Here is a 22,078-nt window from a genome sequence, read left to right as displayed (position 1 = left end):
CCACAACATCCTGGGGCTGAGACACTGGTGATGGCCCAGGGCAGGAGTGAAACCCATTTGACAAAAACCTGGAGTAGAGATGAGTCCTGATCTTGGGTGCTCAGTGCCAAACACTCGGGGAGAAAGGGGACTGCTTTCCCTGACATGGGCCCCTGAAACAGCGGCTCTGGGCTTTTCCACAAGACATGAATGTAAAACCCAGAACCACGCTGTGAGCACTGCAAGCTGCCAGGAGACCTGCTCCCACCTCAGTTCCAAGGAATGGTGGCTTTTCCCCATGGGGAAGAGATCTGGCTTCACCTCCAGGTTTGGCACCTGCCCCACTTCCTTCCCCTTCTCCTGCCACCGACAGACAGGAGCTCCCTGCTTTCCTCCTGCCGGTAAGGTCACTCAGCAGGGGAGTTTCTGGGTAGAGCTGCCCTGGTTGCACCTGCCTCTCCTTCCGCACCAGGTTCAAGGGCAGCCTGGAGGGAATTCTTCTAGTGAAACGTGTTACCTTTCCTAGGAAAAGTTGATCCAGCACAGCTGAACTGCTCCCAAAAGCAAGCACTTTGGGGGTGATGTTCAGCATTAAGCTTGCTTACTGAGCCCTTTTCTTCCACAAACTATAAATATGTGTTTGTCCTAAAAAGTTATGAGCTGTCCCCCATCCACTGTTTTTGAACATGTCCTGCAGCAAAGCCAGAGGGAGCTAGAAAACCCAGTCTCGCTGAGACACAGCTCTGTCCTGAAGTTGAAGAATGACCAAACACACTCTCACTGTGGAAAAAAAGAGAACTTCCTTTATTTGTAAAGTCTACAAAATACAGAGGAGTCAGGTAGGACACATACTGTAAATCAGAAAATAAATACTTTTTTTTTTTTGCTCTATATAAGATAAAATGTGATTTGCATATATAAAATATAAAGTACGGCTCTGTACCAACATCCTGGCTGTGCCGAGAGGCGGAATGGCAAAGAGGACGTGAAAATAACTTATGTTCGTGCAATAAATAAACCCAAGAGGAGTTGGGGTGGGGGGATGCTAACCACAGTGCCCCCTCCACGAGTGGCGGGCACCTCTCTTCAGGGAGGGATGGAGGCTGCAGCCGAGGGTGGCTGGCGTGGGGCAGGAAGGGGGGGGCTCATCTACGGCAGCAGAAGCCAAGAAGGTTCTGCTTCCTGTTACCTCCCCTGTGCTGCCTGTATGTAGCAAACACAGCTCTTCTCCAGCACTTCAGGCTGCCGAAGAGCCGGTTGTCCCACACGGGTGTCCAAGCTGGAAGAAAACCAAAGGGAGGTGCCTACCTGCCTGCCAGGTGGCTCCCAGGAGCAGGGATGCTCTCCACCCTTGCTTCCCACCTCCTGCACCTCCACCCCTCTCTCTGCCTCTGCAGCTCTGGCTCTTGGGGGCCAGGAGCACCTTTCCATGGGCTCTGTAGGCGGTGGGGCGCCAGGGAGTGCTTGGTGGGGCCGTATAAGCCAGCCTGTGCTGAGCAAAACAGTGTTTATCTCTGCTCCAGCTGCCTCCACTTCCTTCCTGCCGGTGCTGGTGCGTTTTGGAGACACCCGGGCGGGCTGAGCGTCCCATGGGCAGGAAGAGGCGTGAAGGATGTGCGTGACGGAGAGAGATAAACCAGCACCAATGCTTCTCCCCTTTGAGTGCGACAGCCGGGGCTGACCCACTCAAGTCCCCCAGCTCTCCCCTGCCCAAGGAACCTTCCTCCATCACTGTCACCTCTGGGGTCCCCCAGTGCCCCAGGCTGCCATGGCACTTCCCCATCCCGCTCACCTTTACCAGCCACCAACCTGCAGCCACCTTCTCTCCCCCTCTGACCTGCCACCTCCCCTCGCCATCTCCATCCCCGGAGACTCCTGCCATGCTGCCACCTCCTCCCCTGCTCCAGCCGTGGTCCAAGTTGTGGTGCCAATGCTGAAATCTCTCTCCATCATATCCCTTCTGCCCCTCACCGTGAAACCTCTCTCCCCTCCTCTCCCTTCCTGGCACGTGCTCCTGGGAGTGCCTGGCCTGTGCTCAGCTCTCCTGTGCCCTCCCCAAAACCAGAGGCGTCTGGTGTTTTCTTGCCAGCTTGGAGCCATGGGACGCTTCCCCAGTGCTGCCTGTGCAGGCTTGCCCTCTCCTGCCTGCACCCCCAGGGCGAGGGGTGCCTGGCCAGGGGGGCTGCAGCAGGGGACGGTGCTGGGGGACTTCGGGGACCACCAATGGGGTCCTATCCTCTGCCCCAGCACCCATGCTGCGGCAGCTCCCTACACAGGGGAGCTGGAGGTCAAGGGATGGGAGGAGGGGGATTTTGGGTACAGGTCCCAGGAGGGAGGAGGTCAGGGAGGGGGTGGGAGGCAATTTGGGAGGGAAGGCACCCCGGGAAGGACTGTGCCCATCCGGGGGATGGAGGCCAGCACTAGGAGTAGGCGGCCTGGTTGGTGCCGGACTTGACGATGGTGATGACGCTGGCGGTGGCCACCTTGGCAGAGGGCCCGTGGGCAGCCACAGTGCGGGCAAAGCCCTGCAGGGCCTCGTACTTGCCACGGAGGGTGTCGAGCTCTAGGCGCATGGCTGCATTCTCCCGGGCCAGCTTGTCCACCTCCCACTCCAGCTCCATCTTCTGCTTCTGCAGCTCTTCCTTCTGGCAGACACGCTTCACCCGGCAGCTGGCAGCGTAACCCCGGTTCTTCAGCGTCCGCCGGCGCTGCTTCAGCCTCGCCACCTCCTCCTTGGAAAGGCCCCGCAGGTGGTGGTTGAGCTCTCGCACTGACAGCCCCATCAACTCCTCGTCCGACAACAGCGGCGTGTTCTCTCCCAGCTCCCGCTTGACCTGCCAGATAGAGGGGTGGTTGTCTGAGAACCCCAAAACCAGACCCCTGGCCCCCCCCAGCTCCCTGGTCCCACTGGTGCTCACCTTCAGGGCCTTGCTGGAGAGCCCGTCTGCAGCCATCCTTGCCTCACGCTGGCCCTGCCAAGCAGCAAGAGAAAAGCTGGTCACCACCAGCCCATGCCTCTTGCCTCGGCACAGAGGACACTGGCCCCGCTGGCCCCCTGCCCAGAGCTCATGTTCCTCCCCTGCCAGCCCTGTGAGTCATCCCTACTCCTTTTAAAAAAAGTAAGTATTAACAATAATAATAATAGTAATAATGACTGCAAGAAATAATAATAACGAGGGAAGGCTGGAGCTCCCATCCCTCTCCCATCCCGCCCCGAGGTGGTCGGGATGCTGCGTTGCCCAGTGGTCCTGAAACGCCCCAGCCCGGCTGCCGGGAGGCTGATGCTTCCCCCCGGGAAGGGAACCCAGGCGAGATCCGCCCGAGGCCGAAAGGAAAGTAAAAGCAGCAGCAGCCCCGCGGGGCGAAACCGCGGCGAAGCCACCCAGCCGGGACCCGCGTGGAGGCGCCACCGCAGCCGCCCCGCTGCCCGGGCTCCCGGTGCACGGGTCGGGTGTCCGCAGGCTCCAGGGGCGAAGGGTCAGGGCCGCGGCCACGCAGCGTGGGCGGGCGAGAAGTGACCTCCCCGTGATTCAGCAGCCCAGGGGGAAAAGTCACCGAAGCGGCGCCTGTCCCCTCGCCGGTGGCTGGTCCCTCCCCGTCCCCTGGTTAGGAAAGAGGGCTGGGAGCCCGGGCTGCAGCCGAGCAGCGTCTCACCTCGGGGAGCCCCCTCCCCGTTAGCAGAGCCCCGGAGGGACGAGAGGGGCCGGGAGCGCCCCGCGGGGAGGTGAGGGGCTGGAGGGGGCGGCGGGGAAGGTGGAGCCGGGGCTGCTGGAAGCTGATGCAATCCGGGCCGGGAGCCGGCGCCGGGGGAGCGGCAGCGGCGGCTCCCTCTGGGCGGTGGCCGGGACTCGGGAGGGAAACGCGGACGGCCCCGAGCGGGAACACCCTCCCCCCGGCCCCGCTCCCCAGATCGGCGTCCAGCCGGTGCCGGACCCCACCGCCCCACTCTCCCAGCCGACCCGCGGCGGCGAGAAGCCGGGGACGGGAGGGGCGCCCCGGCGGGGTCTCTCCCCACCGCCCCAGCCCGGCCGGCGCTTACCGGAGGCTGCGCTGGACCCGCGGGGCCGCTGCCGGGTCGGGCCGTCGGGCGGCGCCTCCAGCCCCGCTCCCCGCGATTACTCACCCGCGGATTCTTTTCATTCATAAAAACACAGTCATGCGGTGACGTCGCCTCCGCCCCGCCCCTCGCCGCCACCGCCGCGCGGGGCGGCCCCTGCTCTTAAAGCGCCCGGATGACGCCCGCTCCTCGCCTGCTGTCAAACGCACCGGGCGGTGAATGCAGCCGCTCTCCAACACTGCTGTTTTTTCCCCAATTTTAGGGTTGACGCACGCCCGCCGAACGGCCCTGCCGGGGACAGAACAGCCCTAGCCAGCCCCAGCGGAATGGTCCGCTGCCGCTTTAAGAAGAGCGGCCCCTGCCGCCCCTCACAAAGATGGCACCTCCCCGCCTTTCCGCCCTCCTCCGCCATGGCGGCGGGCGTGACGCAGCGGCGCTCGCCGCGCCACCCCGCCCCAATCGCCCCTCCCCGGGTGCGGCGCCGCTGATTGGCCCGTCCCGGGGGGCGGTGCGGTGATTGGCGGGCGGCTGGCGAAGCGGGCTGGGGGCTCTGCGCGGAGGACGCTGGGGGCCCGTCGTGCTTTGCGGGCGGCGCCCACCCTGGGCCCGGTCCTGCCCGGCCGCGGGTCCGCCCCGGCCCAGCAGCGCTCCCCCGGGCCCCGCTCCGCTGGGCGGCTCCTCCCAGCGCGGGCAGGCGGCAGGGCGCCGGGGCCGGCCGTGGAGGGGAGTGTTTCCCGCCGAAGCGGGAAAGGGAGGTCAGAGGCCGGCGGGGCCCGTGAGGCGCTGCGGGGAACCGGCTGCTTTTCACGGGAGAACCACGAAAGAAACCGAAGGTGCCAGTGCGGGGCGTTCCTCCCGGGCAGTGTCCCGCCCCGGCGGCTCTCCGGTCTCCCTTCTTGGCTCCGTGTCGCTGAGTTCAGGGCCGGGCTTGTGACCAGTTTTCCCTCAGGACGAGCGGGAGAAGCCGCCTGAGGCTCCAGAACGATGCAGTTCTTCGGGCGGCTGGTGAACACCATCAACAGCGTCACCCAGATCTTCACCAACCCCTACCGGGTGAAGGAGGTGTCGACTGCCGAGTACGCTGCTCACACCTGCCTGAGGGAGGAAGGCCGGGTGGTCCTGTACAGGAACAGTCTCGCCCGCTCCTGGGACTGCCTGCTGCTCAGTCCCCAGAGCCCACAGGTGGCTTTCCGGTAAGTGACAGACCTTTAGCAATTGCTGCTCAAGCGTGAACGCTAAAGACCCGAAATCTCTGATCTCAGGACTTCACAGATGTGGGTGCGGGGTGATGTGTTCAATCAGCAGGTGGGCTCATGAGGAGTGGGAGGCCTTTGTGTGTGCTGGCGGAGGAGTTTTGTCATCAAAACAGCTTGTGAGAACAGGGCAGGACAGTGTTCAAACACTGTGAAAGCAGGCAACGGTGAAATTGGTACTTGGGTCAGAACAGCCACAGATATGTGCACTTCTGCTCTAGCATCTGGAGCAGGGGATGCTTCAGCCCAGAAGTTAATGTTCCTCAGGAACAGGAGACGCCCTTGGCTGACGATGTAGGCTCCCTTCTTCCCTTGGAACAACTATGATACCAGATGTGGAGGAATAGGAAAGTCCCCAGCACGACTCTTTGGAGAAGAGCTGTTTCTGTCAGATCATGGGATGGAGGTTGTTTCTTTGAGCAGGACCAACACTGTATTTGCCTTTTTTCCAGGCTCTTCCAGCTCGACAATGAAGCAGATGCCCTGGCACGTTTTGAGCAATATGCCGGGCAGCTGCGCCCTTTCTACGAGAGCTCGCGCCAGCCCTTGTTGCTGGAGGATCTCCAGCAGCTCAGCGACTGCTTCCGCAACCACCCCAGCTGGTCCTCAGCACATGTCGCGGTGGAGATCGGACATCGGGAGAGCTTCCGGCACAACCATGTTCTGAGGCAAGGGACGGGAGGGATCTCCAGTGGCCTTTGTGCTGGGGGTGAGCTCGAGGGGGCAGGGTAGGCTGGATTTGGGGAGAACAGCAGGGGCTGCTTCTTGGGGGAGCTTAACACCTGCGGTTACTGCAGAGGTCGAGTTTAAAAGTGCTGGCCTTGGCATATCTTGCCTGAATGACAGATGTGGTAGCAAAGGACGTCCAATGGTCGCTGTGTAAACTTATTGGTGGGCTTTAAGCCTGCTGCTCTGGATGTTAGAGCCCGGAGCTGTGGTGTTTGAGCTGAAGTGTTTTGCCAGAGGCACTAGTTAGATTCTTAGAACCCTTCTGGAGCTGCTTTGGATGGGGTTGTGCCTCACTTTGTAAACCACAAGAGAGGAGGTATGGTAGGACTGTCTTTCTGGAAACTGCTTTGGGCCACAAGCCCTCGCTCTCTTTCTGTGGACAAGCTCATTTGGGATAGGGGACACTAGTGAGGAGTTAGGGGACTGATGGCAGCCCCTCCGCCAGGTTGCTGACTGTAACCTGTCTCCTGCCTTTCTTTGGGCAGGGGGAGCTTCTCCCAGATGGGGCGCAGAAGAAGGAGCAGCATGTCAGGGAGAGGGTCCATGGCCGAGCAGCTTGGTGGCCGTTCCCTGGCAAGAGGCCAGGCTTTCGTGAACCTCCTGGTTTGCACCAGCTGAGCCTGTGGCACACACAGGAGGTACCTTTCTGTCAGCTCCCAGGGCAGCTGCATGTCCTCGTCTTCACAGCCCTTCCTCGGCCTCACGCTGGCTCCTCTCTTGCAGCTGCGTGAACAGCACGGACAGTGAGGATGGCTGCACCCCGCTGCACCTGGCGTGCCGCAAAGGAGACATGGAGTGCCTGCTGGAGCTGCTGGAGTGCCATGCGCGGCTGGACATCACCGACAGGAACGGGGAGACAGTTTTCCACTATGCTGTGCGAGGGAATAACCCCCAGATCATCGAGGTGGGAGCAATTTCAAAGCTGGGGGGGAGCAGGACTAGAATGGGTCCGCTCTGTGCTGTGAGGAGGGAGACAGGAAAACAGCTGCAGACAGGGGAGGAGAAAGTCAGTTCCCTCTGCTGCAGCATCGAGTCAGTGCTTGAGGCTGGTTTCAGCCTCTTTCCCCCTTTACTGGTGCTGTTTCCTGTAAGCAGGCTACAAATTCCACCCTGCAGTGGAACAGGGCTATTAAGCAAATTTCCTCAGAAAGTGTCCTTCATTGATTGACATTTGCATCAGGCCTTATCCTGCCTTTCTGCAGGCCGTTGGCTGTCTCTTCTCTGCCTCCTCTGGTTCTGGGCAGAACGTTCCCATGGGGGAGCGTGTGTTTGGGCTGCTGTGGGGGAGTGTGTGTTGCCTGCAGACTGAAGGACAGATCTGAACTGCTCTGAGCTTTCCTGAGCTGCAGAACTTGTTGTTTGAAATGAGTGGCCTCACACAGGGGACAGCGGTCAGAGCCTCAAGGCAGAGACAGTCTGAAGCCAGAGGCGTTTTCGATTACCGAGAAGCGTGGGGCAGAGTGACGGGGTTTGTAAGGGCGTGGGTGGCCCTTCCGCCTTGGTTCCTTGGGTCTATCGGTTCCCCAGCACCCAGTGCCAGCACAAGATCATCTCTCCCCTATGGCTGCAGCCCTGACGTTTGCCCAATAGCTGTTGAGACAGCTCTGCTTGCCAGACTCTGCTGGGGTTTCCTAAGGTGTGATGGGGGAGGGATGATGATTTAGGCTTGCCATGCTATGGAGCAGGGCAGGTAGGACCTTTGTATTTAAGATATCCTCTTCCTTTATTTCTCCGATGGCAGTAACTTGGCTTCTTGTTACAGAAATATTTCCAGGTCTGATCTGTCTGTTTCTTTTCTCTCTTGATTCCCTGCTAAACCAGAAAAAAGAAATTAAATTCCTGCTTCTCTTCTGTGCACCAGGGCTTGCAGGGTTTCGCCAGTACAGCAGTGGGATATTTCTGTGTAACAAACCAGTCAGCAGATAACAGTTCTGAAATTTAAGGGGAGAATAAGAAAATTCATTCAAACATACATCCACATGTATATTTTAAACAGAATCTTGTTTGTCTCTGACAGCAATGGTGGAGTTGCAGGGGAGGTTGAGCTGACTGCCCACGGTAACTGATGGGGCCGCAGCAGGAGAGTACCAGTGGTTACTGTTTTCACCACACCCGTTCGATTGGGTTGGGCTTGGCTCACACAGTGGGAGACCCTGAGAGTCTGCTGGGCTGTGTCATTTAATGTGTTCTGAGCCCTTTGTGGCTGAGAGGTGTCGTGGAAGCACCTGGGTCAGTGGAAGGGGCGCAGAGAGCAGTGATCAGCCCTTTGGGGAGAGAAAGCAAGGAATGCTTCTATAGCTACTGTGTTGGAAGCAGATGTGGAGAGGACAGGCTGCAGCGTTGTGAGGAACCGAGTCCTCCACAGTCTGTCCTCAGAGCTCAGGAAGAGAGACAGTGCTTTTCTGTGTCTGTCTATTTATCTGTTGTCTTCTCTCCCAGCTCCTGGGCAGAACCCCAACTGCTGGCTTGGACCACCTGAGCCACGAAGGGCTGACCGCTCTGCATCTCGCCTGTCAGCTGGGTAAAGAGGACATGGTGCGCTCGCTGCTGAAATGCCGTGCCAGCTGCTGCGTCATGGGGACTCTGGGCTACCCCATCCACACAGCACTGAAGTTCTCCCAGAAGGGGTAAGGAACTGCTGGGGCTGCCGGAACGGGGCACTTCCTCCAGTCTGGGGACCTGGCTGCTTGCTCAGGGTTGTCCAAAACTGGACTCCTTTCAGGGCAGTGGGAAGGTGTCCTGTGCTGTCCTCTGCTGCATCACCGAGTTTCCAAAAGAACAGGGAAGTGCTGGTGTGGAAAAGAAAAAAAAAAATTCCCTGAATTTATATATTATTTAGTATCAGACATCAGGAGAAAGACACTGTTTGTTTGTTTGTTTGTTTAAACTTTGTGAAATATTTTTTCTGATTTACTGATGCTTAAATAGTATTGCTAATTGTTGTCCTTCTGTCTTTGAGTGCTCTGATCCTAATAAGCTTTCATTTCAAAGCGTCATTATTCCTGTCTCCTGTGGGCCGAAGGTACTTTTGACTGTTAGTAACACACTCTGGAACTGAATCAAATGAGACATGATGTTGACTCTCTGTATTGTTTTCCCTGGAGAAATTTGATTCTCTTTGTATGTGCTTTATAATACTTAATTTTCATAGAGTGTCCGAGCTCTACAAATAGGGCTCTGAAGTCAGTACTAGCTGCTGCTAGCTAATTTTCCAGCATTTTGAAAAGTGTTTTCCAACATTAGAGACACATTCACAAGCCAAAAATGTGTTTGAGTCCTTTAGATTGCAGCGCTGATTGATCTTTTGTATATGGTTTATTTGGTGGTGTTTCAGAGTGGAAAGCGTATGCTTGTTTCCTAAGTCTACCTAACCACACCTTCTAGGGACTTGACACTGCTCTGTTCACAGTAGGTGTGATTTTTAACTCATAGGGAGGTGCACAGATTCTTAATTTCAGCAAGTATTTAATTATTCCGGTTTTATCCCCATGTTTCCATGGAGAGAGAGGATGAAGAGAATTTCCCCTTGGGTCTTGAGACTTTCCAGAAATGCCATATTCCTGTACCGGAGAAGCACCCAGACGTCTTGGCACTGGGGCGGGATTCTCCTGCTTCCTCTGAACACTGCACTGCTTGTTTGCTTCCCGTTGCACCTTTCCTTTCTAAAAACAGCAAAGCAAAATGGCAGCTGAGGAACCTGCAGGCGTTGTAGAGAGTCTGCCGCTGCTGAGGGGCTTCCTGACAGGCTCTGGGCAGGAGAGGCAGGTGCTGATGCAAGTGGAGGTCTCAAGTCAAGACGTCAGCCACCCATCCCTTCCCCTTGTCTTTGCCAGGTGTGCCCAGGCCATCCTGGAGGCGGATGCTGGCCAGGTTCGCTCCAAGGACCCACGCTATGAAGCCACACCGCTGCACTGGGCGAAGAAGGCAGAGGTAAATTAAGCCAATCTGTGATGAGGGCCCATGCTGCCATCTGGCACTTGGTTAATTCCTCCTGCTGCTGACCTCTCTCTCTCTCCTGAGTGCATGTGCGGAGCCCTGGCAGGGTCAGAGTCCAGCCAGCAGCTCGGTGTTTGATTCGCTTTGCCACAGGGAATGGAGCAGTGGAGCCTTGCAGTGAAACAAGCCGGTGGGCTCATCTGTAGTGTGTCACCTGTGGCTGTGAAACTGCCAGTTTGTCCCTTTTTCCTTTTTATTGGGAACATGGCAGCAGTGTCACTGTGACCCCTGGGGGGAGCTCTCTTCTCATTGCTGACAGTTTCATGGAAGGAAGCAGGTTCATGCCTTGAAAACCACAGGGAGAGTGTGAGGTGGGCACAGAGTGGTGGCATGTGGGTTATGGTCCATCTTCTGCCAGAGATGGGTGGATCAGTGGTGTGATAAGCCATGCTGGAGCACCTGAATCGTGCTTGTTGCAAGCAGAGGATATTCCTATGGCAGGACTGTTTTCCCTCCTGCAGTATCACATCTCTCTCAGAAATGTGGAGTTTCAGAGCAGATGTAAATCTGCTTGGCTTATAAAGAGAAGATCAAAAAGCAAACTCTTTCCCCTCCAGTCTGCAAAGATTCTGGCCCAAGTAGGAACTTTTCTTCTTCATTGCTCTCAGCCAGTTGCTATACTTGCATATAAGTCCCAAAACACCCAGGAGATCTGGCCAGATTGTGAAATCACCAACTAGTTCTGTGGTAAAAGACAGAGAAACTCTGTTTCCAGTGCTTGGAACATCTGCCAGCCAGCTGTGTCCAGGCTAAGGGTCCTGCCTCTTCCCCTGCTTTGCTTGCCATGAGACCTGGGTCGTTTGAGTGCCTAGGCAGTTGTCTTCATTATCGCTTTCTCTCTTCTTGACCTGGCATGTGCACGCTTGGGCACAGATGACGCGTCTGCTGCTTGAGTACGGCTCTGAGGTGAATGTGGCCAGCCGGACGGCGGACATGGCTCTGCACATCGCGGTCAAGAGGGGACGCTTTGACTGTGCCATGGTATTGCTGACACACGGCGCCAACACCAATGCCAGGGGTCAGGATGGCAACACACCACTGCACCTGGCCATGAAGGTGGGTTTTCTGCAGAGGCTGCTGGGAAGCAGAGAAGGAGTTTCCTTGAAGGGCTGAGACAGGGACAGACTCCTCTGAAATTCTGGCTGTTGTCTTTCATGGGGTGATCCCTTGTGAGTGCTTTGGCTACTGAAAAGAGGAAGGAGGTAATGAGAGATGATGTAGCCAAGGGGAGCCTGGGTCTTGACTGAACTTCCTCTTGTCCCCTAGCATGACCACCTGGATATGATCAAAGCGATTGTTGTGTTTGGAGGAGATGTCGAGATCCCCAATGATTTCGGGGAGACGCCGGGGCTGTTGGCAGCCAGGAGCAGCAAAGGTGAGGGAGCATGTCAGCAGCCTTACAGGGTGAACTCAGCATCCCACCTCCCCTTGGTGGCCAAACCAGTGTCCGGGGGAGAGGTGAAAACACACTGAGCATGAGTGATGCTTCTCCAACATGCTTTCCCAGCTTCTAGTCGCTCACAGGTTAGGCACTACCTGAGCTAGTGTCATAGGCTTTGTGTTAGTAGCCCTTGATGAATTTCTCTTCTGTGAGACAGAGATGCAAGAGGAAAAGCTGGCACGCACTCCCCCTCTTTCAAGGCTCGGTGTCGGGCACGGGAGGCTCACAACGGGATGTCACGGTGCTGTTGAACCGCCCAGGCGTAAGCAGACATGGGCAGTTTCAGTGGCGAGAAGTGTGTGGCACACACCCTTAAATCTGCACAGCCTTGGGTAACCCTGCTGTGCACAAGTCCTGCTGCCTGGTGTTCAGGGAGAGGTACCTGGGACATGCTTGCCCCTTCCCTGGGTGATCCCAGAGGTTTTGTGAGGATCAGAGCTGCTGTGAATTTGGCAGACCCCACCAGGTGTGTGCGTGCACTGATTACCTTTCTGATCTGTGACTCCCCCTTCGTCACCTAAGGTGCGAACCGGAAAGTGCTCTTAGACCTGCTGCAAACTGTAGGGACCGAACGCTGCCACCCACCCCATTCCGACTCCCCAAGCCTGGCACCATCTGCCGCCTCCTCCTTCCTGGAAGGCCAGCCTTCCTCACGGAGCAGCTTCAACAGCTTAGGTAAAGCCTCCCTTGGACCTCCCTCACTCTCCTTCCTTCTTGCTTCACAGTGCTACCTCAGAGCTCTTCTTCAGATGGGCTGTGCTCCTCGCTCTCCGTTTCTGATGACTCTGTCCTCATTCAGCTGTTGCAGGATCCTGTCTCTTTTCTCTGTTTTTCCTGTGTGTGTACTCTAAACTCTTGTACTCTAAACTTCTGTTTTGTAGACCTGACACAATGCAGCTCTGTAGAAAGGAAAGGGAGGACTGATTTTTCTCGCCCCTCTGGAAGAGGTGTAGGACTTAGTTGCCTGCATGCACTTTATCCACTGGGACATGTACAGAAGGGGAGGTACTTGCTGGTCTGCCCTGAGGACCTCAAAGTGTCATGCTGAGCACAAGGAAATTAGAAATGTCACTCGTTCAGATCCTGGAGGCCAGCAGCTGGGAGAGGGAAGGGATGAGGCCCCAGGATAAGCAACCCTGGTCACAGGGTTTATGTTATGCATAGGAAAAGCCTATTTTAGGACACATGATTGTGTTGTAGCTTGTGCTCTGTACTGCCCAGGCTGTGTGAATAAGCAGGTGGTCTATTGTAGGTGCTGGGTGTTCTTCCTTTGGGGAGCTCTGGAGCTTGGGCAGAGGCAGCATCAGGGGTTCTGGTCATGGGCGATGGGTGAATTGGCTTGGAGGGAGGCTCTGACCCTTGTGAGAGGGCTATGCAGTCAGATAAAAGCCACTTGTGATCCACTTACCCTCTCAGGTTGGTGCTTTTCTTTGCAAAGGCTAGAGGACAACCCCCCCCAGGCCCTGCAGTGTGTCTCACAGGCTGGTGACACCAGGACTTTCTTCTCACCATGGCCTTGTGAAGATGACACCCTCAGTTTCAGCTCTGATGCAGTGACAGAGCAAGGCTCCTTTTTGTCATAGATTCTGGCCCTTGAAGAAACTCCTCACCACATTCGTCGTCATCCACAGCCACCTTTTGGCCTGGGCGCTGGCAGGAGTATTTAACTTCTCCTGTTCTTTCTTCTTTTGGTTTCACAGACTGGCTTCTCACGTAGGCTGGATTGGTACCCTGCACCCAGAGTGGCCTGGGTGTATGTCGGCTGAGGGGTAATGACAAGCCACCCTGTCCCCACAGCTCTCCTGCCAAGGTTTCCTTGCAGGAGTAGATTTAGGTTTTATCTTATGGCTTGCAGTAAACTGCGTAGTGGGCACGCTTCTAGGCTTTGCCTTCACTCTCACTTGCTGTGCTCATCATCTGCTTCTACAAATCCTTCATCTTTGCCAGTGCATCTCCAGCTGCCTGCTCTAAAGGATGTTGGGGTTTCACCTCCTTGGTGTGGAGTTTCATCTGGGAGGCGGGGGGGGTTACCTGGTGGTTATGGGTAAGATGGCTTGTGGCTCCTGCAAGGAGCTGTATTCTACTAGGGAGTTGTTTGATCTCTATGTGTTTATGGTGAAAATTATTTACCACTGGGGTGGGAGGTTTGGGTACCCTGACCAGGCTTTCTGGGGGCAGAGAGAAAGTAGAAAGTATAATTGAAGTTTTTCTAATTGATTAAGTATAATTTGGTTGACTTCTGTCTCTGAGGCGTGTGTCAGAGGGTTCAGGTGGCAAAGGGGTTTCTAATTTTTTTCCTTTTGAATGTTTGTGGCCTTCTAGGATACAAGGACCTTCTGTATGTTTCCACAACACTTGGACAGTTCCTGAAGGCACCAGATGTTGTGGACTCACCCAGTGAGGGCAGAAGAAAGTAAGTGAGGAACAGCTTCTGTCCATGCTCCTGTGCATCTGGAAGGTGAAAGCCATGTGTGTGAATTTTCCCCACCTACACCTGTGGATGTGGCATCCTCAGAGCTGACATTATTTAGTGTCTGTTAACGTTGCTGTTTTTGCCAGAACCTTGTGCCTGTTCCTGCCTGCAGCCCCGGAGCTGCAGTGGAGCCCGAGCTCAGCAGGTGAAACGCCTGCTCTTTCCCTCCCCTCTGCCGCTGGGCACCAAATGCTGTTTTGACTTTGTGATTTCCCCACCTCCATGTGCTGCCTGGACCCTGACCCAGCCCCTTGTCCAGACTCTGTGCTGTCTGGGCAGAGCCTGCACCTTGGCCTGCAGGGAGCGGAGGGAGGGCGGGCACTGAGGTGCTGTGAGCAGGAACTTGGGGCTGTCTGCTTTTCATTTATGACACGATACTCATTACTGCATAGTAAGGAACTTGGATATGTTTTCGTCTTGTGAATGTTCTGTTTAGCAGGGCCTTTTGCAATAAGACGAGGGGTCATGGTTTTAAAGTAACGGAGAGGAGATTCAGGCTGGACATGAAGGAAGAAATTTTTTACAATGAGGGTGGTAAAACACTGGCACAGGTTGCCCAGAGAGGTGGCAGATGCCCCATCCCTGGAGACATTCAAGGCCAGGCTGGACAGGGCTCTGAGCAACCTGATCTAGTTGAAGATGTCCCTGCTCATTGCAGGGGGGTTGGACTAGATGACCTTTGAAGGTCCCTTCCAATCCAAACTGTTCTATGACTCTGTGTCTCTCTGTTGTAGAGGTTAGAGGTGGCTAAAAGAGCAAGTGGTGTTGCACCATCTCTAACAAGACTTATCTAGCCATGTCCAGTCTTATTTGCATCTGAGGAAGCACCACTGGATGTTTTTCCTCACCGATTACACTGCCCACAGCAGTGTTCTTGTTACTGGCATAGTTTCCCATGCCCAGGGCCACATTCCTATGCTGTGCTGTGGTTTGTAAGCTGTCCCACAGCTCCCAGTCATCCCTGTCTGTCTCTCTCCAGTCAGGACCGCCTCCTGTGCCTGGATGGAGGGGGCATCCGGGGCCTGGTGCTCATCCAGCTCCTCCTGGCTATTGAGAAGGCTGCAGGCCGTCCCATTCGTGAGATTTTTGACTGGATCGCGGGAACCAGCACTGGAGGGATCTTGGCCTTGGCTATTGTACACGGTGAGAACAGTGCAAATTATGGGCCTCTTGTCGCTCGTGTGGGCCCGAGTGCTCCTCTGTGGGGAGTGGATGTGGGGCGGGAGCTGCCTCTCTGAGTCCCAATTGAGATTTGTTGTCCCTGCCAATGGAAGGAAGGGATGTTTGTTAGTGAAGGAAAGCACAGACCTGGCTTTGCCCTCACTTCTCGCATCAGCTGGCCTTGAGCAGCTTTCTGGGGTTTGGCAAGTGCGTGGTGGTAGAGTGCCATGTTCTGCTTTTCCTACTGTCTCCATGGGGGTTTTACAGCAAGGTGATGGGCACTTTCTGGTAGTGGGAAACGACAGTCCAGGCTTGCTCTTCCCCTTGAATCCTTCCCAGTCGTGCTGCTGAGTTCTGAGCAGACGACAGGCAGCTTGGGAAGGGGATGAGATTGGGAGTCATGCCTCCCATCTCCTGCTGGTCCTGGAAAGTCCCAGCTCTGATGTGCTGTTTGTTCTGCCTGCCCTTTCTCCTGCTCCCTGCTCCTGCTGACGCTGTTGCCTGTCTCAGGGAAGTCCATGGACTACATGCGCTGCCTGTACTTCCGCATGAAGGACGTGGTGTTCCGGGGGTCTCGGCCCTATGAGTCGGAGCCCCTGGACGAGTTCTTGAAGAAGGAATTTGGGGAAAACACCAAAATGACAGATGTCCAAAAACCCAAGTAAGTCCTGCCTGGGCCTGTGCTGGTTGATGCTCTCCTGAGTGTGCTCTAGACCCCTCACAGCAGAGGTGCTCAGCCTCTCCTTAGAGCAGATCTGGAGGAATGTGATGTGTAGACTGTTGAAACCATAAGTACATCTTTTTTCCATTTTACTCTTATTCTGTCATGTCCTCTCCCCCAGGGTTATGGTGACAGGGACATTGTGTGACCGGCAGCCAGCTGAACTCCACCTTTTCCGGAATTACCCTGTACCAGAGACAAAAACCTCCACTGAATACAAGACAAGCGCAACTTTCAAACCACTCACTCAGCCAGAAGGTAAATGCTGGCACACAGCAGTTGGCAGGGGAGCGGGTTGTCCCTCAGAGACAAGAGTCTTCTTGTTCCTGCTCCCATTGCTCTGAAAATTGGGGTGTCCCAGCAATGTTTCACCCCTGATTTTGACTTGTAGCTTGGTCCTAGTGATGGTTCCCTTCTCTCCTCTCTCCATCTCTCTTGGCTTCTCTTTTACCAGAACAGGGGCTGGCTAGCGAGGTTCATGAGGAAGGGGTGAGCTAGAGGAGTCCTGCCTACAGTGAGGGCTCTTGGGAGCAGATTCACATGGAAAAACTGTGGAACTGAAGCACACAGCCACCTCTGGCTTGCTTCTTTCTTTGTCTGCAAACGTAACTAGTTCACCGTCAAAATAGCAGCAATGAAGCTGGTAGAGGGTGAATTTGACCCAGGATACATAGCAAGTGCTAAGAACATCTTCTAAAGCCCCTCAAAATAATCTGTGCATCCAAGCAGAGGCCCTACTGTTAGGAGAAAGCCACAACTCTCTAGGGCAGGGTCTTCTGGGACTGTAAGCCCTCCTGCTTTGTGTTGGCAAAGGCATGGTGCTTCTTGCACACGGGCAAGTTGCTGCAAGAGGCTGTATGTTTTCTCTCCCTCCAGACCAGCTCGTGTGGCGCGCTGCCCGCTGCAGCGGCGCGGCTCCCACTTATTTCCGGCCAATAGGCCGCTTTCTGGATGGGGGGCTGCTGGCCAACAACCCGACCCTTGACGCCATGGCAGAGATCCACGAGTACAACAAGGCGCTGACCAAGAAGGTGAGGGAAATCCTGGCCCTGACTGGTAACCGGGGCTTTATTGGGTCCACTGAGCCTCCCTTGGAGGGGAGGAGGGTAGGAGAGTTTGGGAATGGACCCCTTTCTAGTGGATAATCTAATTAGCAGTGCAGCAGCCCAGAAGGAGGTGTATGGAGGGGAAGGTGTTGGGAATGGTGTTTGAGAGGTGACATACCTCCTCTGACAAGGATGCAAGGCTGCCCTGTCAGCTTGTCCTTGCTACTTTGAACAATGATGATTCAGCTGATGGTTGTGTGTGGCCCTTGACGCAGCTTTGCAGGGCCTTTGCCCAAAAGTAGATGGAGAAGACAATAGCAGGGCACTCTGCAAGGCTGAAGAGTGAATGGTGTGGGGTGGCACATTCCTCAGAAAGATGACTGACTACTGGCAGCTACTGCTCCCTGTAGCTGAAATGGGAGGTGTGTTGCCAAAATAAGTTGGACTGTTTCATAGTTGTCTGGTCCCAGGACTCATCTTTGGGGTGATCCGCTGGGTTTGGGTGCAGCCAGGGTTGTAAGGGACAGAACAGTGCAACTGTTGAAGTCATGTGGATTATATCTGTCTCACCAGGCGGGAAGGATGGGAGAGAGAAAAGACCTTTTGCCTTGGCTTTCAGAGCTTCCCCAAGGCTGCTGTTAAAGGCGTGCTCCACCTTAACTGTTGGTCCTTGCAGACAAATCTTCTATTTGTCCACAGGGTCAGAAGCAGAAAGTACAAAAATTGGGACTGGTGGTCTCTCTGGGGACAGGGAAGCCTCCGCAGGTCCCGGTGAGCTCTGTGGATGTCTTCCGCCCCTCCAACCCTTGGGAGCTGGCGAAGACCGTCTTTGGGGCCAGGGAGCTTGGCAAGATGGTGGTGGATTGTGTGAGTACCGGGAGAGGGGATGGGAGGAGATCCTTGGGGCTGCTCGCAGGGAGAGAGTGAAGGTTTCCAGTCTTCAGCTTCTTCCTTTTGGGAAAAGAAATTGTATTTTCTTGGAACTGCTCTGACCATGGCCAGTTCAAAGAATGGACATAGTGGGTAACCTAAGAATTGTGGGAGCACAGCAGGTCTGAAGCCCTGTCTGCCTGTTTGGGGTTTTGAGTGCCAAGGGAGGTTCTTGCAGCTGAAAGGAACTGAGGAGAGGATGATGGTCGGTGACTCTTAGGTGTGAGTTGGTGAAACTCACTATCTTTCCAGAGAGTGTTGGTTATCATCAAAGCAACCCGGACTGGAAAAAAAAAAATCATGCCTTAGGAAACAGCAGTTTTCTTTAGAAAAGTTTTGTTATCCCCGCTGGGGAAATTAGTAAATGCTGGAGAAGTGGGAGGATCACTAATAAAAAGCAGTAGTTCAGAGCCGTGGTTAGGGGTGTGTTATAAGCATACATTCTTGCATGCTTCAGAAGGAAGCTTGTTAAATGTTGTATGTGAGAACACTCCAAATGAATGAAAGCCAGAATGATCAGAACCAAGGTTCAGACTGTAATCTTAATTCTGTCACTTTATCTCCTTTTAGCTTCCCAAAGCCAGAAAATACCCAGAGGGATCCCTGTGCTTCCTCTGTCTTATTTCAGTGCTCCCTGGGACACTGTCCCAGGATAGCCCAGAAGTCTGCAGTGATCACAGGCTCTACTGACAAAGAAAAAGACACCCCACTCTTGGTGGTGAATGTTGCCATCCAGTATAACACTTGCTTCTGGTTTTCCCTCTCCCTCTGTGTCTTCTGCAAGTTGGACTTGGGGGAGGACGGTGTAACGGGCACGGGGAGAGCAGTGTAACGGGCACGGGGAGGGCGGTGTGGCAGTCTGGCTCTAACCATGGGCCTGTTTCTCCTGCAGTGCACTGACGCAGATGGCCCAGCTGTGGATCGTGCCAGGGCCTGGTGCGAGATGACAGATGTCCCATATTTCCGGTAGGAGCTTCCTTTCCGCTCTCTGCACAGACCTATTTTTAGCTCTCCTGCTTCAGACCTGGCTGCGGCATGCGTCATCCCAAATTGTGTCCTCTCCAGTGGCATTCCTGCCCAGAGCTGTCCCCCTGCCCCCTCTCCTCGTGCCTCAGTGACATATGGAGGATGCCAGGGCACACAGTGTGAGCTGATGCACTGAGCACGCCATGTCTGGGGTTGATTAGTGGGAACTCGGGGGACAGTGTCTAACATGGTCCTTGGGAGATGTGCAGCCCACCCTGTTCCACCACAAACAGCCTGTTTTGGGACTGGTGCAGGTGCTGAACTGTGGCTCAGCCTTGAGTCTGGTTGAGCCTCGAAGGAGACGGGAGGTCCCTGCTCTGCCAGCCGGCTGGATGGGGGAAGCGAGCGTCCAGGACAGTGGGAGTCACTTCACACAAGTCTTGTGCTTGGCAGGCTCGCTGTCTCCTCGCATTCACATCTGTGTTAAAGAAATGTTCTTGACCCTAGGTTTCCTGTAGCATAGTCTCAGACGTCTGTGCTTAAAAAAAATAATTTAAAATATAAAATAAAAAATCAACTGAAAAGTACAGCAAAGGAACAGTCCAGACTGGGTGCATCTCAGGGCGAAGGACCCTAAGACAAAAGAGGTTTGGGCTTTTAAACCCTCACAATCTATGCACCCACTCTTCACAGGTCCTTCACGTGCTGTCCATGCACCTTTTGGTCCAACAGTAATTCTGGTTCTGGGGGCTTCTTTATTTCTTATTGGATTCTCTTTCTCTGTCCTCCAGGCGGCTTTTTTACTGTTCTTATCTTGATGGTTTGCAGCCCCTACTGAAAGTGTTTCCTCTTTATCTCCTGATACTGGTCTTCAAGGCCCCCCCATCACCAAGAAATAGGTTCACAATATGCAGCCTGGAATTCCAGGGAGCCTGGCCACTCGTGCTGTTTGGCTACTTATGCTAAAATAGGTTATTCAGACAAAGGAATACAGCTAAAAGAACAGAATAGAATTTAAAAGTCAGTTTGATTAAACTTATTCTGCAACATCTATGCTCAGCTGGTGATGCTGTCGTCTTGTCTGCAGGCTCAGCCCTCAGCTGCACACGGAGGTGATGTTGGACGAGGTGAACGACACGGTGCTGGTCAATGCTCTCTGGGACACCCAGCTTTACATCTACCAGCAGCGGGAGCAGTTTCAGCAGCTGGTGCAACATCTCTGCCGATGACTGACCTGGAGGTTCCCATTCTGCATCCACGTGGCAAGGAGCAGCAGACACTGAAATGGCTCCGATTTGCCCTTGAACCAAGATGTTGAGGTGGAGAGGGACTACTACTACTAATACTGAGGAATTAATGATATTTAGTAGACAACAGTGCACATACACATGTATTCCTGGACACACGCACGTATTCCCAGACAGCTGTGAAATGCTGACAACTACCTTCCTACTGTAGCTCCATCTCTGCTGCTCTGCCCGATTTTGCTGCCTTGCTCTCTGACCGTACAGCCATTCCCAGAAGGCAGAGCCCCCACCTCCCTGTCTTGAGGTGGAGACTGTCTCCTGCCTGTGCAGCACCTCCACTGACACAGCACCATGCACCTTCCAACATCACAGAATGGGCCAAGGCCAGATAAAGCTGCAGGGATTACTTGGCCTGCTGGGGCCGAGGTGTTTTGGAGTGCATAGTGTGAGGAAAAGAGATTATTCTTCCCTCAACACGGCTGGTTTGAAGTAGGGCAGAAATGCTGCAGCTTCATGCAGTAGATATGCTGCAGAATGTTGAGAGTGGCCTTGGGAGAAGGGGGAGCCTTTTCTGAGCCAGTTGTCTTCTGTAGCACCTTCTGCTTTCCCTTCCGAGATGAGCTGGAACCATAGATACTGACTGTGCCCAGGGTGGGAGTAGACTACCCCGGAGACTGTTTTGTGCCACCTGACTTGCTGAACTAGTCTTTGCTCAAGGGCTGAGATACAAAAGTCTGATTTTACTCTCAGCAAGCCCAAGATGAGGGGCAATAGCCTTGGCTTCGTAGAGAAATTGTTTATTCTTGACAGGGAATTGAAATTCTCTAAGATCGGTTCCCACCAAAGAAGCTGACCTTGTGACAATTTGGGTTCACTTTTTTTTACTGCTGGAAATCCCATTGTGACTGCTAGACTAGTCAGTGTTTCTGCAGTAAATTTTGTTTATTTATAAATAATTTATGTACCTATTTGGAGGCGTTTTGAGGAGTAACCTAAAAAACTGGATTCTTAATAATTTGCTTTTGACTAGAGGGACTTGTTGTGAATGGTGCTTCTACGCAAAACTAACATGTCCTGAAATAAAGAGAGGATTTGCTTTGGTTCCACTGTCTTGCAGTCCATGGTTGTCTTGTGTCTCTCTCTCCATCCTGAAAGGTCCTAGAGGGGTTCTTGCAGCCTCTGAATTTCTTACAGGTAGAAAATCAGGCATTTGGCTTCTTGAGATGTGGGATTATGCACTTAAAGAGGTGAATAGCCTGTCCTTGCAGCCAGCCCTGGGGGCAGGTGTGTGGTGCCAGTGGCTGGATGTCCCACGAAGCACAGTGTTGCAGCCAGGGGAGGGGCTTTGGACCAGCTCCCATACAAGAATCCTCTTGGAGCTGTGGCCTAAAAAGAGGAGCACTGAAATCGCCTGGGATACAAATGACTGGAGATGGGGCTTTAATTTTGGTATCCCCAGCTGGTTCCTGGACAAGGTAACTGCTGCAAACCTCCTGGACTGGTTGCCCACTGATCCCGAGGGACAGCACTGGCAGATGTGGGTGCTGAGTCACAAACGGGGCTGAAAACTGATTATCTGCCTTCTGATCTTCAGTTTCATAAATGAGATTGTGCAATTAAGGGGCTTTTAATGTGGGATTAAGGTTTTCTTTTTCCTACTTAGTGAAGGGGTTTACCTTCCTGTGGAAAAACAAAACCCCACACCTTGGGATGGAGGGAACATGAGCTCCTTTCTGCTTTTCGTCCCTGCCTTGCGCTCTCCCCCAACATAAGCCTGCACTATCTGCAGGGGCCTCCCGGGGCAATGCTGCTCTGGCCCTTGCACGCAGGCTGGGAGAGCAGGAGGGTTCAGGCACAAGCTCACACCTGCCCGTGGGGAGTCTCACTGAGGCTGGGGGTGGGAGGGAGGCTCCAAGCCAGCGGGCTGAAGGTTGGGGTGGGGGAATAGCGGGCAGGGAAAGAGGTGAAACCCTTTTTAAGCTTTCTTTGTGTATTTTTGCTCCCCCCTGCTATGTGCTGCCTGCAATTGCAAGTCAACAGGGATGTCCTGGCTGGCAGTGCCTGCGTGTGAGTGACCTG

The 22,078-nt window shown here is 54.4% G+C and overlaps 2 protein-coding genes across 3 annotated transcripts; one reads left to right on the top strand and one right to left on the bottom strand.

Annotated features, from left to right (window-relative positions):
• Window positions 1-756: 756 nt before the first annotated feature.
• MAFF (MAF bZIP transcription factor F) lies at window positions 757-4,123 on the bottom strand. Its single transcript, XM_065641967.1, has 3 exons — window positions 4,019-4,123; window positions 2,898-2,951; window positions 757-2,813 (listed from the first exon to the last, which is right to left on the bottom strand). Exons 1-3 carry the CDS (start codon window positions 4,121-4,123, stop codon window positions 2,400-2,402), a joined length of 573 nt encoding a protein of 190 aa, XP_065498039.1. The 3' UTR covers window positions 757-2,399.
• Window positions 4,124-4,571: 448 nt separating this feature from the next.
• On the top strand, window positions 4,572-21,108 carry PLA2G6 (phospholipase A2 group VI). 2 transcript variants are annotated; one of them, XM_065645267.1, is made up of 16 exons: window positions 4,572-5,229; window positions 5,742-5,957; window positions 6,742-6,922; window positions 8,458-8,645; window positions 9,852-9,948; window positions 10,888-11,070; window positions 11,281-11,389; window positions 11,978-12,130; window positions 13,778-13,868; window positions 14,908-15,071; window positions 15,600-15,750; window positions 15,932-16,068; window positions 16,687-16,841; window positions 17,556-17,723; window positions 18,679-18,752; window positions 19,840-21,108. In XM_065645267.1, exons 1-16 carry the CDS (start codon window positions 5,021-5,023, stop codon window positions 19,979-19,981), a joined length of 2,418 nt encoding a protein of 805 aa, XP_065501339.1. In that variant the 5' UTR covers window positions 4,572-5,020; the 3' UTR covers window positions 19,982-21,108. The 2 variants fall into 2 exon arrangements, with proteins under 2 accessions (XP_065501339.1, XP_065501348.1); XM_065645276.1 differs by lacking the exon at window positions 11,978-12,130.
• Window positions 21,109-22,078: the final 970 nt, after the last annotated feature.

This window comes from Caloenas nicobarica, chromosome 1 (assembly GCF_036013445.1).
Source record: "Caloenas nicobarica isolate bCalNic1 chromosome 1, bCalNic1.hap1, whole genome shotgun sequence".
NCBI lineage: Eukaryota > Metazoa > Chordata > Aves > Columbiformes > Columbidae > Caloenas > Caloenas nicobarica.
The sequence above is the reverse complement of the archived record's forward strand: the minus strand, read 5'-3'. Positions and strand labels throughout refer to the sequence as shown.